The sequence below is a fragment of the Chelonoidis abingdonii genome, chromosome 3 (genome assembly GCF_003597395.2).
Source record: "Chelonoidis abingdonii isolate Lonesome George chromosome 3, CheloAbing_2.0, whole genome shotgun sequence".
Lineage (NCBI taxonomy): Eukaryota > Metazoa > Chordata > Testudines > Testudinidae > Chelonoidis > Chelonoidis abingdonii.
Genome location: NC_133771.1, coordinates 16280570 through 16295312, shown reverse-complemented (window position 1 = coordinate 16295312; position 14743 = coordinate 16280570). Strand labels below are relative to the sequence as shown.

The window sequence follows — 14743 nt, the reverse complement described above, 5'->3', positions numbered from 1 at the left end:
TATCTGTACAGCATCTAGAAGTGTGCTAAGAACTTTACAGAACATAGAAGACAGTCTCTAACAGAGCGTCTGGTCTTCATTTTAGACATGATACACAAGTGAGTCTGACAACCGGTAGGGATAGAGGAGAAAAGGAGGAGTACAGAGGTTACACTGGTATGGTCATACAGTTACTCAAATCAAGATGGTTCCCCTAGGTTTATAAAGGAAGGACTTGGGAGATTGTGTCTTTAATAAATTATGGTGTTTAGAGAGGGGTTATGAGTTATTTGGAGGATTAATGAAACCAAGATGATGGAAATGGGGGGAGGCAGCTGAGGTGAAGAGTGTGTGTGAATGGCAGAGGTGTGTGTTGAGGAATGATGGGTTAGAAGCAGGTACAAGAAAAAGGAGCAGGATAAATGTGGAGGGGTTGTTATGATGAGGTAAGGGAAATGAATTGGCAATAAAAACAGATGAATTGCAAGAGATGAACAAGGAATGGACAGGAAGAGGAATTAGAGAGGACAGGGCTGATTTTTAGTAATATATCTAGCTGGAAGAAATGGCAAGTTTCAGCAAGAGACTTGCTGATTTACACCAGCTAAGTGGACTGGATGTTTGAGCAGAAGGGAGACTGGAGTCAGAGATAACACAGAGGATGCAAACCTGGGAGCCAGGACTGGAGCCAGGCAAAAGTGTAGCAGTATTAGAAGGAAAGATAAGCACCTCTGCTTTCAGTGACTGACTTGAGATGGGACATCCAGGGGGATAGGTCTGAGGGGTTGTTTGAGACTGGGCGGAAGGAGAAAGGCCAGGCTAAAAAGATAAATTTCAGATGTTATTATTGATAGTAGCAATGATCGTAAAGAACTTAATTAATACCAGATGTTTGTCTTTATTACAGAATTTCCTCTCTACAGTGAACACTATTGTCAACAATTCCACTATACCTGCCTGGAAAGATCTGAACAATCAGCAAACAGAGAACAGTTCTCGGTTACTGGATTCAGTGGAGAAATTTTCCCGGTCCCTCCGACCAATTAATAATACCATTCCTTTGATCACCAACACCAACGTTCAGCTGCAAGGTATAGTTATCACAGAAAATAGCACGTGGGACTATAATAAGAGCTTTACTTTCTCCAATTCAGCAAACCTCAGCGGTAATGTGCTAATTAATAGAAATAACATTAAGAACTTGACAGAAAAGTTGACCATCATCACCGTGGCTTTCTCAACCCTCAGATATATTCTGCCCAACCTCAATGAGACAGCTAAGGATGTGAATGGCTTGGTGATGATGACAACAACGAACAGCGTGGGCTCTCAGGTCTCAGAGATCTCTCTGACATTTGCCAAAAGCAATTCTTCCCTGAAAGATCCCCAGTGTGTCTTCTGGAACTTCTCTCACTTTGCTGCTGTAGGAGGATGGGATGACACTGGTTGTCATCCGAAGGATGAAGAAGACTATGTCATTTGCACCTGCAATCACTTGACTTCGTTTTCAATTCTGATGTCATTCGACCAGGGGTCCTCCCCTTCTGGAGGCGAACTGCAGTCACTAGATTACATTACCTACATCGGCCTGAGCATTTCCATAGTGAGCTTGATGATCTGCATATTAATTGAATCCCTGGTATGGAAACATGTGACCAAAAACAGAACCTCCTACATGCGTCACGTCTGTATATTGAACATAGCTGTGTCTCTTCTGATTGCAGACAGCTGGTTCATTGTCACTGCCTTCATACAAGACAAAAAGGAGCTAGTGAAAGGGAATGTCTGCATAGCTGCCACCTTTTTCATCCACTTATTCTACCTCAGTCTCTTTTTCTGGATGCTTGCCCTGGGCCTCATGATCTTCTATCACCTTGTCTTCATTTTACATGACACTAGCAAGACCATCCAGAAAGCTGTAGCATTCTCTTTGGGATATGGGTGCCCTCTTATTATATCAGTCATCACCATAGCTGTCACTCAGCCGCATAACACTTACATGAGGGAAAATGCCTGCTGGCTCAACTGGGAGAAGAGCAAAGCTCTCCTTGCCTTCATTATACCTGCGCTGATCATTGTGGCTGTGAATTCAATCATTGCTGTTGTAATCCTAGTCAAAATACTAAGGCCTGCCATTGGGGAGAAGCCAAGCAAGCAGGAGAGGAGCTCCTTGATTCAAGCCATCAAAAATGTTGCCACTCTGACGCCGCTATTTGGCCTTACCTGGGGATTTGGAGTCGCAACCCTTAGCAATGGCAGCCCAATAGTATTCCATATACTATTTACTCTCCTCAATGCTTTCCAAGTGAGTATCATGTATGCACTGCTTTATTTTTCATGACCACTTAACACAGACTCATAGAAGAAGAAGACTGGAAGGATTAAGACGCTCATGCCTGTGAAGTTACAGTAAATAGATTATATCAGAGGGGTAGCCGTGTTAGTCTGGAGCTGTAAAAAGCAGCAAAGAGGCCGGTGGCACCTTATAGACTAACAGACATATTGGAGCATAAGCTTTTGTGGGTGAATACTCACTTCATCAGATGCATGTAGTGGAAATTTCCAGAGGCAGGTATAAATATGCAGGCAAGAATCAGTCTGGAGATAATGAGGTTAGTTCAATCAGGGAGGATGAGGCCCTCTTCTAGCAGTTGAGGTGTGAATATCAAGGGAGGAGAAACTGCTTTTGTAGTTGGCTAGCTATTCACAGTCTTTGCTTAATCCTGAGCTGATGGTGTCAAATTTGCAAATGAACGGAAGCCAGCAGTTCTCTTGAAGTCTGGTCCTGAAGTTTTTTGCTGCAGGATGGTTACCTTTAAATCAGCTATGTGTTGTCCAGGGAGATTGAAGTTCTCTCAGGTTTGTGTATATGGCCATTCCTAATATCTGACTTGTGTCCGTTATCCTTTATACGTAGGGATCTGTCCTGTTTGGCCAACGTACATAGTAGAGAGGCATTTGCTGGCAATGATGGCGCGTATATTACATGGTGGATGTGCAGGTGAAGGAACCGGTGATGTGTGGCTGATCTGGTTAGGTTCTTCTGATGGTGTCGCGTGTGAGATATGAGGGCAGAGTGGGCATCGAGGTGTTGCGATGGATTGGTTTCTGAGTTAGAATGATTATGGGTGCAGTGTGTGGTTGCTCGGTGAGAATCTGAAGGTTGGTGGTTGTCTGTGGTGAGGACTGGCCTGCCTCCCAAGGCCTGTGAAAGCGAGGGATCATTGCAGGATGGGTTGTAGATCACTGATGATGCGTTGGAGAGGTTTTAGCTGAGACTGTAGGTGATGGTCAGTGGAGTTCTGTGGGTTTCTTTCTTGAGCTTGTGTGCAGCAGGAGGCTTCTAGTACACTTCGGCCTGTTGATTTGTTCCTTATTTCCTCGTGTGGGTTATCGTAGTTTTGAGAATGCTTGGTGAAGACTTGTAGGTTGGTCTCTGTCTGAGGGGTTGGAGCAAATGTGTTGTACCTCAGACTTGGCTGCAGAAAATGGATTGTGTGTGTGCCAGGATGGAAGCTGAGGCATGAAGGAGGCAAGCGGTTGGTAGTTTTCAGTAATAGGTGGTGTAACGGGACCATCACTAATTGTTCCGTGGGTGCTAGGAAGTGGACTTCCCGTGTGAGATGCCACTGGTCTGGGAGTATATATGTCACAATTTGAAATAATTGTGCGTGAGGATAAAGTCACAAGACTCAGCACCGTGGTATTACCATGTCCCATTGATTATCATCATTCCACCAAGTGTCTGTGATGCCTGTTATATTCAATATCTTCATTTAATACCAGGGACTCAAGTTCACCATCTTAGTATTTAGACTTCTGCATAAGTACAAGCAACATTACAAAATTTATCAGTAGTAGTTGTTGGCCTCAATAATGTAATTGAATGAGACTCTTTTTCATTTGAACGTTTTCTCTCAATTTCTACCTGTACTTTATCAGCTTCTATCCTCTCCTCTTTCTAGGATATAGAGCACCCCTTTAGTAAATCTCCTCCTAACTGGTAGCTGAGCTCTGTGACTTTATCCCACACACAATTATTCAAATTTGGTAACAATATATACCAGATCAAGCACAGTGCTGTGGGGCATCCGCATGGTTCCCACAATACGCAACATTTTTATGGCTGACCTGGAACAACCTTCTCAGCTCTTGTCCACATGCCCCTTTTCTACCTACGCTACACTGGCGACATCTTATCATCTGGACCTATGGGAAGGAGACTCTGGGAAGAATTCTACCACGATTTCAACAGCTTCCACTCCACCATCAACCTCAGCCTGGACCAATATATGTCCACAAAAAAACTTCAGGACCAGACTTCAAAGAGAAACTGTTGAGCTTCAGTTCATTTGCAAATTTGACACCATCAGCTCAGGATTAAACAAAGAGTGCGAATGGCTAGCCAACTACAAAAGCAGTTTCTCCTCCCCTGGTGTCCACACCTCAACTGCTAGAAGATGGCCTCATCCTCCCTGATTGAACTAACCTTGTTATCTCTAGACTGATTCTTGCCTGCATATTTATACCTGCCTCTGGAAATTTCCACTACATGCATCCGACACAGTGGGTATTCACCCACGAAAGCTTATGCTCCAATGCGTCTGTTAGTCTATAAGGTGCCACCGGACTCTTTGTCAATAAACAGATTGTGTTTCTTACTGATTGGTCACAGATGAAGGTGCTACCCCTACTCCCAAGGTCTTTGCCAATAAGTTGTGAGGCAATTCTTTCCCCAGATTATCCAAACAGCTCTACTTTGTGCATGGGAGCAAGATTCACTATGGTTAAGGATGTATTCCTATTTATTATGTATCCAGAGCTAGCATCAGATTCTGTTTCCTCCAGTGATACTTTAGCAGGTTATCACTTCCAAATAATTAGGGATTGTAAGATGGCAGTCCAGATCTAAGGCATCAAAGACACAATAAATTGATAAGAAATACTAATAAGTGGGAAGTAAACAACTGAAATGGACCAACCCACCTGACTGACTGTTTTCTGCCAATCATGAGTGAAAATTTTTACTTGCAGAATGAGTTCTAATCATTAATGAAGTAACCTGGGAGTATGGACTCCTGGGTTCTAGTCCTCTCTCTGTTTTTCATTCTGCCCAGGGCTTTCAGGGTCTATAGCTCCATGGCATCCCATCAGGCAGACTGCTCTAGAGCAGGACCGTATTCCCTTTCACTGAGAATTTTGAAATTTTTGGTTTCTTTGCAGATGAGAAAAACACTCAACAAATTTTGAAATATCAAATTCTCCGTAAAATGGAATTACCTTTCTCTACCCAACTCTGTTAACAAATAATAGTTCATATGTGTAAACCACTCAGATTCCTTGGGTGAAATGCCTTTAAAATTGAAAATAACTATCAGAATTATTGTGTCACCAAGGTACGGGTTTGGGGGGGAAAGGAAACTTTTGGGAAAAAATATTGGGGGGGGGGTTTCCCCATTTTTTTGCCCTGCATGGAAAAGTTGTAAATTTTGGGAAAAATTGAAAAGGAACTGTTATATGAAATATTTCAGTGAAATAATTTTTAGAGTAATGTTTAAAATAATTATTGCTGCCCTTCTGGCTTTCAAAATAGTTTCTAATAATAACTAATAAGTATTTTAAATGAACAAAATGTTTCTGTAGGCAAAAAAATGCACCTGAATACCTGCATGTAAAGCTGCAGCTCACCCCTAATGCTGGAAGTATTTGTCCTTATTATCTGAATCAAAACAATAGAATTTATACTTCTTTATTTCATAAATATACCAAACAGTACTTTTTATGTGCTAACTAAATTATGCAGAATACTTTTCTCATTCTTAAAGTTAATCAAGTTTAGTTTTGATAAGCAACTAACTACTGCCGATATTTCAATTTTTCACAAAATTTCATTTCTTATGTGGAACAAAAAGAAAAAAAATATTTTTTCCCCTCGTCTTCAAAATTTTACATCCCTAGTCACTTTGCATATTACTTTTTGATAGCAACATGTTAACCACCCAGTAATAGCCTGGGAAAGAATGGCAGTCAATATTGTGGAAACACTGAATAAGCACTAGTGCATTATAGAACAGGGCATTTAACCATCTTCTCATGCAGTACCTAGGAACAATGGGATGATTTAAAGCCACAATGACATCCATAACCTGGAAATTCTTGTCTGTGTTGGTTTGCGTCTGTGACCTGAATTATTATTACTATCTATATTACAGCAATGCCTAGAGGACCTCAAACAAGATCAGGACCCCATTGTGCTAGGTTCTGTACAAACACATAGCAAGAAGAGCTTATAGTTTAAATAGTCAAGACAGACAAATGGTGGGAGAGGAATGCTCTAGTGTGGTTAAATGTGGAAAATTAAATATATTATTTATATTTAAATATCATATTTTTATAGGGATTATTCATTCTGGTGTTTGGAACTCTCAGGGACAAGAAGGTAAGAATTCAACTAATGTCTTACACCCGATACAAAGATATGCTTAGTATTTGAATTGGCTGCATGGATTTACTGATTTACTTTGTTTGCAAACCACAGGTAATAGAAGCCTTGCTGAACAAATATTCACTTGGAAGATGGAGTACGCAGCAAACAAAGGTTAATCCTCTCTAAGAATGGATTTCATAGTTACTTTATTAATGCTCTGCGGTGCCTCAGATGTATATTTAGTCAAACATATTTTATACTCACACTTATTTACCAGAACTGCTCAAAAAAGAAAAGAGTTGGGAGAAATGAATTTTTTTTAAAATCTCCCCCTTTTTCAAAATTCAAAATATTTTGACCTATAGTTGGTCAAAAATGGGGGAGGTTGTGTTACGAAAATTGAATCAATATTTTTCCTTTTAAAAATTATATTCAACATTTCTTTGAAACTTTGAAATTTGGTTGATTTTTTTTGAAATTCAAAACATTTCAACCAGCTTCACTATTGACACACACTGGGCCATAGAAACAAATGGGGAGCCTGATTGTGGGGGAAGTGCCCACTGACTACAAACAGGAAGGGATAGAAATTCACATGCTTCTGGGCATGACAGCTTCGAAGGGCATGTGTTAGCAGGGTTCACGATAGCACTCTAACAATAGCTGTGTAGATGTTGCTTTGACAGTGCAGCTCAGGCTGGAGCTCAGGCTCTCATGCCCACCCCTTCCAACCTCCTCCCTCCAAGCTTGAGAGCCTTTGCTCCAGCCCAAGCTGTGAGGTTTACACAGCTATGATAGCCTCACTAGCATGAGTCTGTGTGCTGGGAGGGTCGCTCCCAGATGCAATGTAGACATGTCCTGTCTACATCCAGAGACAGATTTATCCCATAATTTCCTACTGCAGGGTTTCCTCACCACTCTTTGTAGCATCCGGTTACTGGACTAGATGGACCACGGATCTAACCCAGTATGGCCATTCCTATGGCCCTGACATTTTTAAATGGTTAAATTCTTAGAAATATGGGCCTATAAGAGACAATGGAGTTTATGCACAGAAGAATGAGTTATAGCTGTCATGAAGCCACTGCTGCAGTTGATACGAATTGGCACCCTTGCTGGCAGGCACATTAGAATCCAAGGATGAAATACACTTGCAGTCCCAGAGCTGATACCTCCACATAAAGGTTTAAGGCGCTTTGTTTAGACAGTTCAGGAGAGCATGCACTGTGCCTGCCTGTGCTATACTTATTCTGTGGGTTGACAGAGGACTTCACCAACACACCTTCACTACAGACTCTTTGTAAAGAGTGTGTCTGCCTCCTGTCAGGCTGGAAACATTTCCACACAGCTTTTTAAAAAAACATGTCATTGTTCATCTGGTACTTGCTAATCTGCAGCCACTGGTTGGGCTGTTGATATGAATGAGTAATAAGTGTTCAGTCGGAAACTCATCCAGTGCTTCACTCCAATCAGAAATGAGCAGCCTAACTAAAATTGCACACTCCTTACTCACTCCTGATTCAGAAAAAGCCCCCACTGGGCCAACTCAAACTCCCAGCAACATCAGTGGAAGTTGCAGCCTTCAGGATTTTGGCCTCTTTCAATGGGAGTTTTGCCAATAAGGAGAAAGTAAGCAAAGCAGATCAGGCCCTGTGTAACCATCCTTCTTAAAAATAGTTAATTCACATTCATCTTCCTTGATCACCTTATGGACTTGTGTTTCAAATCTATTAAATTGCATCTTTTCTTCCACAGTCATTCAGTCTGACGAACCTTATAAAAACACTATCACATTTAATAGGGAATGAGGACCCTGCTATAGAAAGTTTAAACCGATCTATTGCAGAGATCTCATTAAATTCTATAGGCTTTTACGGTGTTTCTATTGAACCCCTTTTTATCTCTGGAGAACCCTGTTGGTTCCAGTCCTATAGAATGCTATGGGACTTTTCCATAAAGGAAATGTCCATCATCTCCAGCAAGATAAACTCATTTTCTCCCTGCCCCTCTGTAAAATATCGATTGTTTTATAGTTTGTGTTCCACCTGCCCTCTGGTGGATGGAATCAGACTTGCTGAAATGCTTGTAGTAATCTCATCTGCTGAAGAGGATGTCAGGTATAGGGCTATTGGCCATGCTAATGGGAATTCTCCTTGAGCTCAAGTGGCAGAAGCCCTGTGCTGTCTGGAGTGAAAGGTCCTGTAGTCTAATCCCATATACCATATGCCCATTTAGGCAGAGGCTATTTGTGGCTGTGTCTTGTACTTTATTTTAAATTTAATGTCTGCTTCTCTCTTGTCCATGATCGTTACCATAAATGTACATATTCCTGGCTAGAGAATATGCCAGACAAATAATAGAGTCACAGCACGCACACAAACAATTCAGTCTAAAACCACAATCCAGTCCAAACAGAGCAAGCCACAAGAAAGCAAACACCGAGAGAAGTGAAGGCTCTAATTTGTGCTGATAGGTTGAATGCTACTGGATGCCTCAATAGCATCCCTTTGCAATAGATTGCTTTAAAGCAGTGATGCTCAACTTTTCCAGACTGCTATACCCATTTCAGGAGTCTGATTTGTCTTGTGTACCCCACAAGTTTCACCTCACTTAAAAACGACTTGCTTACAAAATCAAACATAAAACTACAAAAGCGTTACACTGTTAATGACAAGTTGCTGACTTTCTCATTTTACCATATCACTATAAAATAAATTGATTGGAATATAAATATTGTACTTACATTTCAGTGTATGGCATATAGAGCAGTATAGTGTCTGTATGAAATTTTAGTTTGTATGGACTTCACTAGTGCTTTTTATGTAGCCATACATACATAGTTGTAAAACTAGGCAAGTATCTAGATAAGTTGATGTAAGGTTTGGAATATCACTGGGTACCCACCGGGATACGTGTACCCCTGGTGGAGAATAGGGTGACCAGATGTCATGATTTTATAGGGACAGTCCTGGTTTTGGGGTCTTTTTCTTATATAGGCTCCTATTGCCCCCCCGCCCCCCCGTCTCAGTTTTTCACATTTGCTGTCTGGTCACCCTCGTTGAGAACCACTGGTTTAAAAGGCCCCTTTATCTAGCCTGCCCAACACCCCATTTATATGACACCTGTGTGCTCCACTGAACAGTATTCTATTCACACAATCTCTTAAAATGTAGCTGCAGAAAATGTTCCTGACTTTTAACTAAAACCAGTTTCTATCTTACAGTCAACGTCCCTGGGTGATTCTGCCCCTGTGTTCTCGATGAGCTGTCCATTCTCAGCAGCACTAAACAACTTATCTGGCAAAGCAGGTATGTGACAATGGTGATGTGATAACAAGTACAACAAACAGGATTTTTTTTGTCCTTTCAAATCCTTTTCTATTAAGGTTTGTTTAAAAATTGATTAGATTAGGTTTTTCTAAAAAAAATGAGTCATCTCAAGCAGTTCATGACGTTCAGAAACCAAGTATGGGCTCTTGAGACCAGAGTGACTGATCTGGAGAAGTTAAGGAGACAGAAATACATAGGGGAGACTTTCCACAACACAGTAGAACAGTCCCACCCCCAGTCTGACACCTGTGCTGTTGAGAAGAATGAAAGTCTTGTGGAAGGAGAACATCAAGCTGGAGCAGAGAGAAATGATCCCGTAGTTGGGACCATCCTTCCAGGTGATGCCATGGTATCTTCTCACACCGAGAATACCCTTCCTGGGGAGGGGACCTCTGTTATTAGGAAGAGACAGGCAACAGTAATGGGGGATTTGATTTTAGAAATATAGGTAGTTGGGTTTGTGATGACTGGGAAAGCCTCATGGTGTGAAGGTTGTGGACCTCTCACACCTGCGAGGCGTGAAGGTTGCAGACCTCTCAACACATAGAGACAGACTTATGTGCAGTGCTGGGGAGAAGCCAGTGGTTGTGGTACAGGTAGGTACAAATGACATAGGGAAAGTAAGAGAGAGGTCATTGGGGCCAAATTTAGGCTGCCAGGTAAGAGATTAAAGTCCAGGGCCTCTATGGAAACATTCTCTGAAATGTTTTCAGTTCTATGCATAAGGCCACTTAGACAGGCAGAACCACAGGCTCTCAATTGTCTGGTGGAGGAATTTAGGTTTATTAGGAACTGGAGAACCTTTTGGGAAAGGAGGCACCTATACAGGAATGATGGGCTCCAACTAAACCAATTGCTGGCATGTAAAATTAAAAAGGTCACAGAGAGGTTTTTACAGTAAGGCCTGAGGGAAAGCCGACAGGTGCAGAAAAGCACACAGTTCAGACAGACACATCCCTTAGGGGAGGATTTATTAAAGGGGATCTTATCTATATCCTAGATAAGAGGAGAGGATAGAAATTGATAAAATACAGGTATAAATTGAAGAGAAACCGTCAAATGAAAAAGAGTCTCATTCAATTACATCACAAGAAGGTTGACAACTAACTACTGATAAATTTTATAAGTGCTTGTGTACATATGCAAGAAGTCTAAATACTAAGATGGGTAAACTTAAGTGCCTGGTATTAAATGAGGATATTCATAAAACAGGCATCACAGAAAGTTGGTGGAATGATGATAATCAATGGGACATGGTAATACCAAGGTACAAAATATTTAGGAACGACAGAGTAGGTTTCACTGGTGGGGAAGTGGCACTATAGGTGAAAAAACAGAGTCAAACATAAAAAAGATTTTAAATGAACCAAACAGTACTATGGAATCTCTATGGATAGAAATTCCATGCTTGAATAATAAGACTATAGCAGTAGGAATGTACTACCAACCACCTAACCAGGACAGTGATCGTGATTGTGAAATGCTCAGGAAGATTAGAGAGGCTACAAAAACAGAAAACCCAATAATATTGAGGATTTCAACTATTCCTATTTGTCTGTGTGTAATGGTGCTTAAGTGGGTCATAACTGAGAAAGCCAAATTCAAGATGAACTGCTAAGAAATAGGGCAAACAAAACCCAAAAGTGATGGTTATTCTTGTGTAAGATATGCCAAACCAGCCACAACATTAAACTCCTGTTTCACAACACTGGCTAACAAGAAAACATAAAGGCAGTTTCCTCAGGCAGTCCAGTTCTTATATCACCACCAAAAACACTGGATTCAGAGATGAGTGGTTCTTTACAACCAGTTTCATCAAATAATAGGTTCTTCTGATTCCAAAGGACCAGCCACAGACTCAGATCAATATGTAACTTAGATTTTACCCAAAAGTCACACTGGTGCCAATCCTTTAGTATCTAAAATCTAAAGGTTTATTCAAAGAAAGAAAGAAAGAAAGAAAGAAAGAAAGGTGAGAGTTAAAATTGGTTAAAGGAATCAGTTACATACAGTAATTGCAAAGTTCTTGGTTTAAGATTGCAGCAGTGATGAAATAAACTGCTGGCTTAGGTCAAGTCACTGGAATACATCCACAGCTTGGATGGGTCATTCAGGCCATTGTTCAGAGCTTCAGTTTGTAGCAAGATTCCTCCAGAGGTAAGGAGCAGGATTGAAGACAAAATGGAGGTGTTTCCAGGGCCTTTTATAGCTTTTGCCCTGTGGAGGGCATCCCATTGTTCTTACTATGGAAAATTACAACAAGATGGAGTTTGAAGTCACATGGGCAAGTCACATGTCCATGTATTTTGCCTAGTCACAGCAGGAAATTTCATTAAGTGTAGATAGGCATCTCCCATGGTTCATTGTCAGTGAAATGTTTTTTGATGGGCTACTCAATTTGAATAGTTCCTCCATGATGTGCTGGCTAATTACTTCATGGGCATTACCCCAGGAGCAAATATTTGAAATCCAAATACAGAGCCAAAACCTATAACTTCACATACAAAAATGATACATCCAGATAGCATAATCATAACCAGCAAATCATAACCTTTTCATAGACACCTCATTTGACAAATTTTGTTGCAACCACTGTTATATATTTGCAGCAAATCTTGTACAATGATCTATATGGTCATATTGTAATCAGATAACGTCACACTGTGTGTGTTACCTCAGGGTGGGATGCAGAGATTAAATTTCTAGACTCTATTAATGACTGCTTCTTCAAGCAGCTTGTCCAGGACCTCATAAGGGGAGAGGCAATTCTTGATTTAGTCCTATGTGACTCACGGTATCTGATCCAAGAGGTAAATATAATAGATACCAAACAATTGTGTTTTAAAAGTGTCTTTTTAACCACTTATTGGGGCAAAATCTACTGAAGCCAAAAAGATTGCATCAGTACAACCAAACAGAATTTGTCCTATATTTTTTAAAAACCATTCCATGATTTTCCCAAATGGGTATTTAAAGTTATACTCCCACATTTGTATTCAGGCACCTCATTAAGTAGCCTGATTGCATTCTATGGGAGCTACTGGGTGCTCAGCACTTTGAAAATTGAGTCACTTATTTAGCTACCTAAGTATTCGTATAGTTTAAAGTCAGACGGGACGATTAGATCATCTAGACCAGTGTTTCCCAAACTTGGGACGCCGCTTGTGTAGGGAAAGTCCCTGGCAGGCCAGGTCCATTTGTTTACCTGCTGCGTCCGCAGGTCTGGCTGATCACGGCTCCCAGTGGTCGTGGTTCACTGCTCTAGGCCAATGGGAGCTGCTGGAAGCAGCGCAGGCCAAGGGACGTACTGGCAGGTAAACAAACCAGCCTGGCCTGCCAGGGGCTTTCCCTACACAAGCAGCGTCCCAAGTTTGGGAAACACTGATCTAGACCTACCTGACTGTGAATGTACGAGTTTATCATCGGGCCCCCACTTTAGAATCCAGGCCTCAGTCGGCTTGCAGAGACAGAATTTACATCAGCATCTGGAACTCCATCATGGAATTCAGGTGTCACTTTCAAACAATCTAATCTAATGCAAATCAGCGTACTCTGTCTGTGTTAGCATCTGATGCAAATTACAAGTCATGTTGTTTTTGTGGTCTGTGATGAAGCCACTGTCCAGACGGAATCCTTGTTATGGATAGATGGGTCTGTGGAACATAGAACCAGCACAGTGTGTCTTTAACTCCAAAACATGTTTTTTTTTTCTTTTCAGGAAAATACAATATTTCTTCCACAGAAGCAACAGGTTCGTCTAGTGAGCACACCTCCAGCACATATTCTGTGTTTCACTGATGTGTTGCAAATGTTGAACCAAGAATGTGTGAAGGGACCTGGGTCTTTTTGTGAGCCATACGTCAAAAGAATGAAAAAATACTCTATGAATCATAGAGAAGTGGACATCACCCAGACTGCACTGTGCCTTGGCGTGTTCTTTAACAAGCATCCCTTCTACTTAACCTGTATGGAAGTTTCATGATGTGGAATGTTAAAGAGACCACTAATGCTAAAAAAATTTTTAAAATATTCTGCGTAGGCTCCACTTGATCTCAGTGACAGTTGAAGGCGGTCAGCATCAACATGGAGGTGCTCAGCACTGCACAGAATTGACATGACAATAGACTTCACATGGTCTTAATAATTTCACTTTTCCAATTTTCTGAATGATGCCAAATGAATAAATATATGCACAAGTGCATCCCAGCCCATCCTCTCCCTCCTACTCACTCCTGTAGGGGGCAGGTGGTTTAGCAGTCTAAATTTCTTGCTTGAGCTGTCTAGAATTCCTGGAATGACAGGTTCAAACCCCAGATGGGTTAGCTCAGAGTGCTGACCTTCTGAGACCTGGAGTACCCTGATGATTACTACAGGGAGGTCTGTCAGAGAAGTGACTTAAAAACCTAAGTGTTTCTTGCTGTGGTTTAACACTGAAGGCCCCCTATGGGACTTTTGTAAGAACATGATGGCTTACCTTATATCCCTAGCTAAAATTCCCCCTTCTTCATGGGTATATAATGTGTTAGGAGATGGTTGGTTGCTGCACTCCAGTCCACAGGTGGCTGCATTCCTGTGGTATATGTATATAAGGTCCCATCATGTAAGCACTCAGTGATCTTCCATTGACCACAATGGCAGGCCCAAACTCGGAGGGCTTGCAGGATCAGCACTACCATAAAACACTTTGAGTGCCAGGCAGGATGAAAGGGGTGTAAATTATTATCACAGTGCTGAATTTGTAGCTTCACAATTGTTTCCATGGCTGCAGATTTTGATGTCTTAAACCAGGATTACGAGAGTTGCCTGCAAAACACTCGTGGCCAAAGACAACATTGTTTGCAATAAAAGGAACTCTTCATGCAAAATTTGGCATAAGGTATTTCACAAATTCACCCAGTTCTGGATTAGGGGGCCAGATTCACTACCATTATCAGTGGGTGCAACTCCATTTAGCCTCAGTGGAATTGGGCCCACGTACGCATGTGGCGAATTTGGTCCTGTGACTGCA

The 14743-nt window shown here is 41.4% G+C and overlaps 1 protein-coding gene across 1 annotated transcript in view; it reads left to right on the top strand.

Annotated features, from left to right (window-relative positions):
• The window catches only part of ADGRF5 (adhesion G protein-coupled receptor F5), a 70285-nt gene extending 56140 nt beyond the window's left edge, over window positions 1-14145 (top strand). The window contains exons 14-18 of the mRNA XM_075063632.1: window positions 887-2284; window positions 6377-6418; window positions 6518-6577; window positions 9630-9714; window positions 13454-14145. Coding sequence (XP_074919733.1) covers window positions 887-2284; window positions 6377-6418; window positions 6518-6577; window positions 9630-9714; window positions 13454-13533 — 1665 coding nt within the window. The 3' untranslated portion in view covers window positions 13534-14145. The remainder of the gene's footprint in view (window positions 1-886; window positions 2285-6376; window positions 6419-6517; window positions 6578-9629; window positions 9715-13453) is intronic.
• The last annotated feature ends 598 nt before the right edge of the window (window positions 14146-14743 follow it).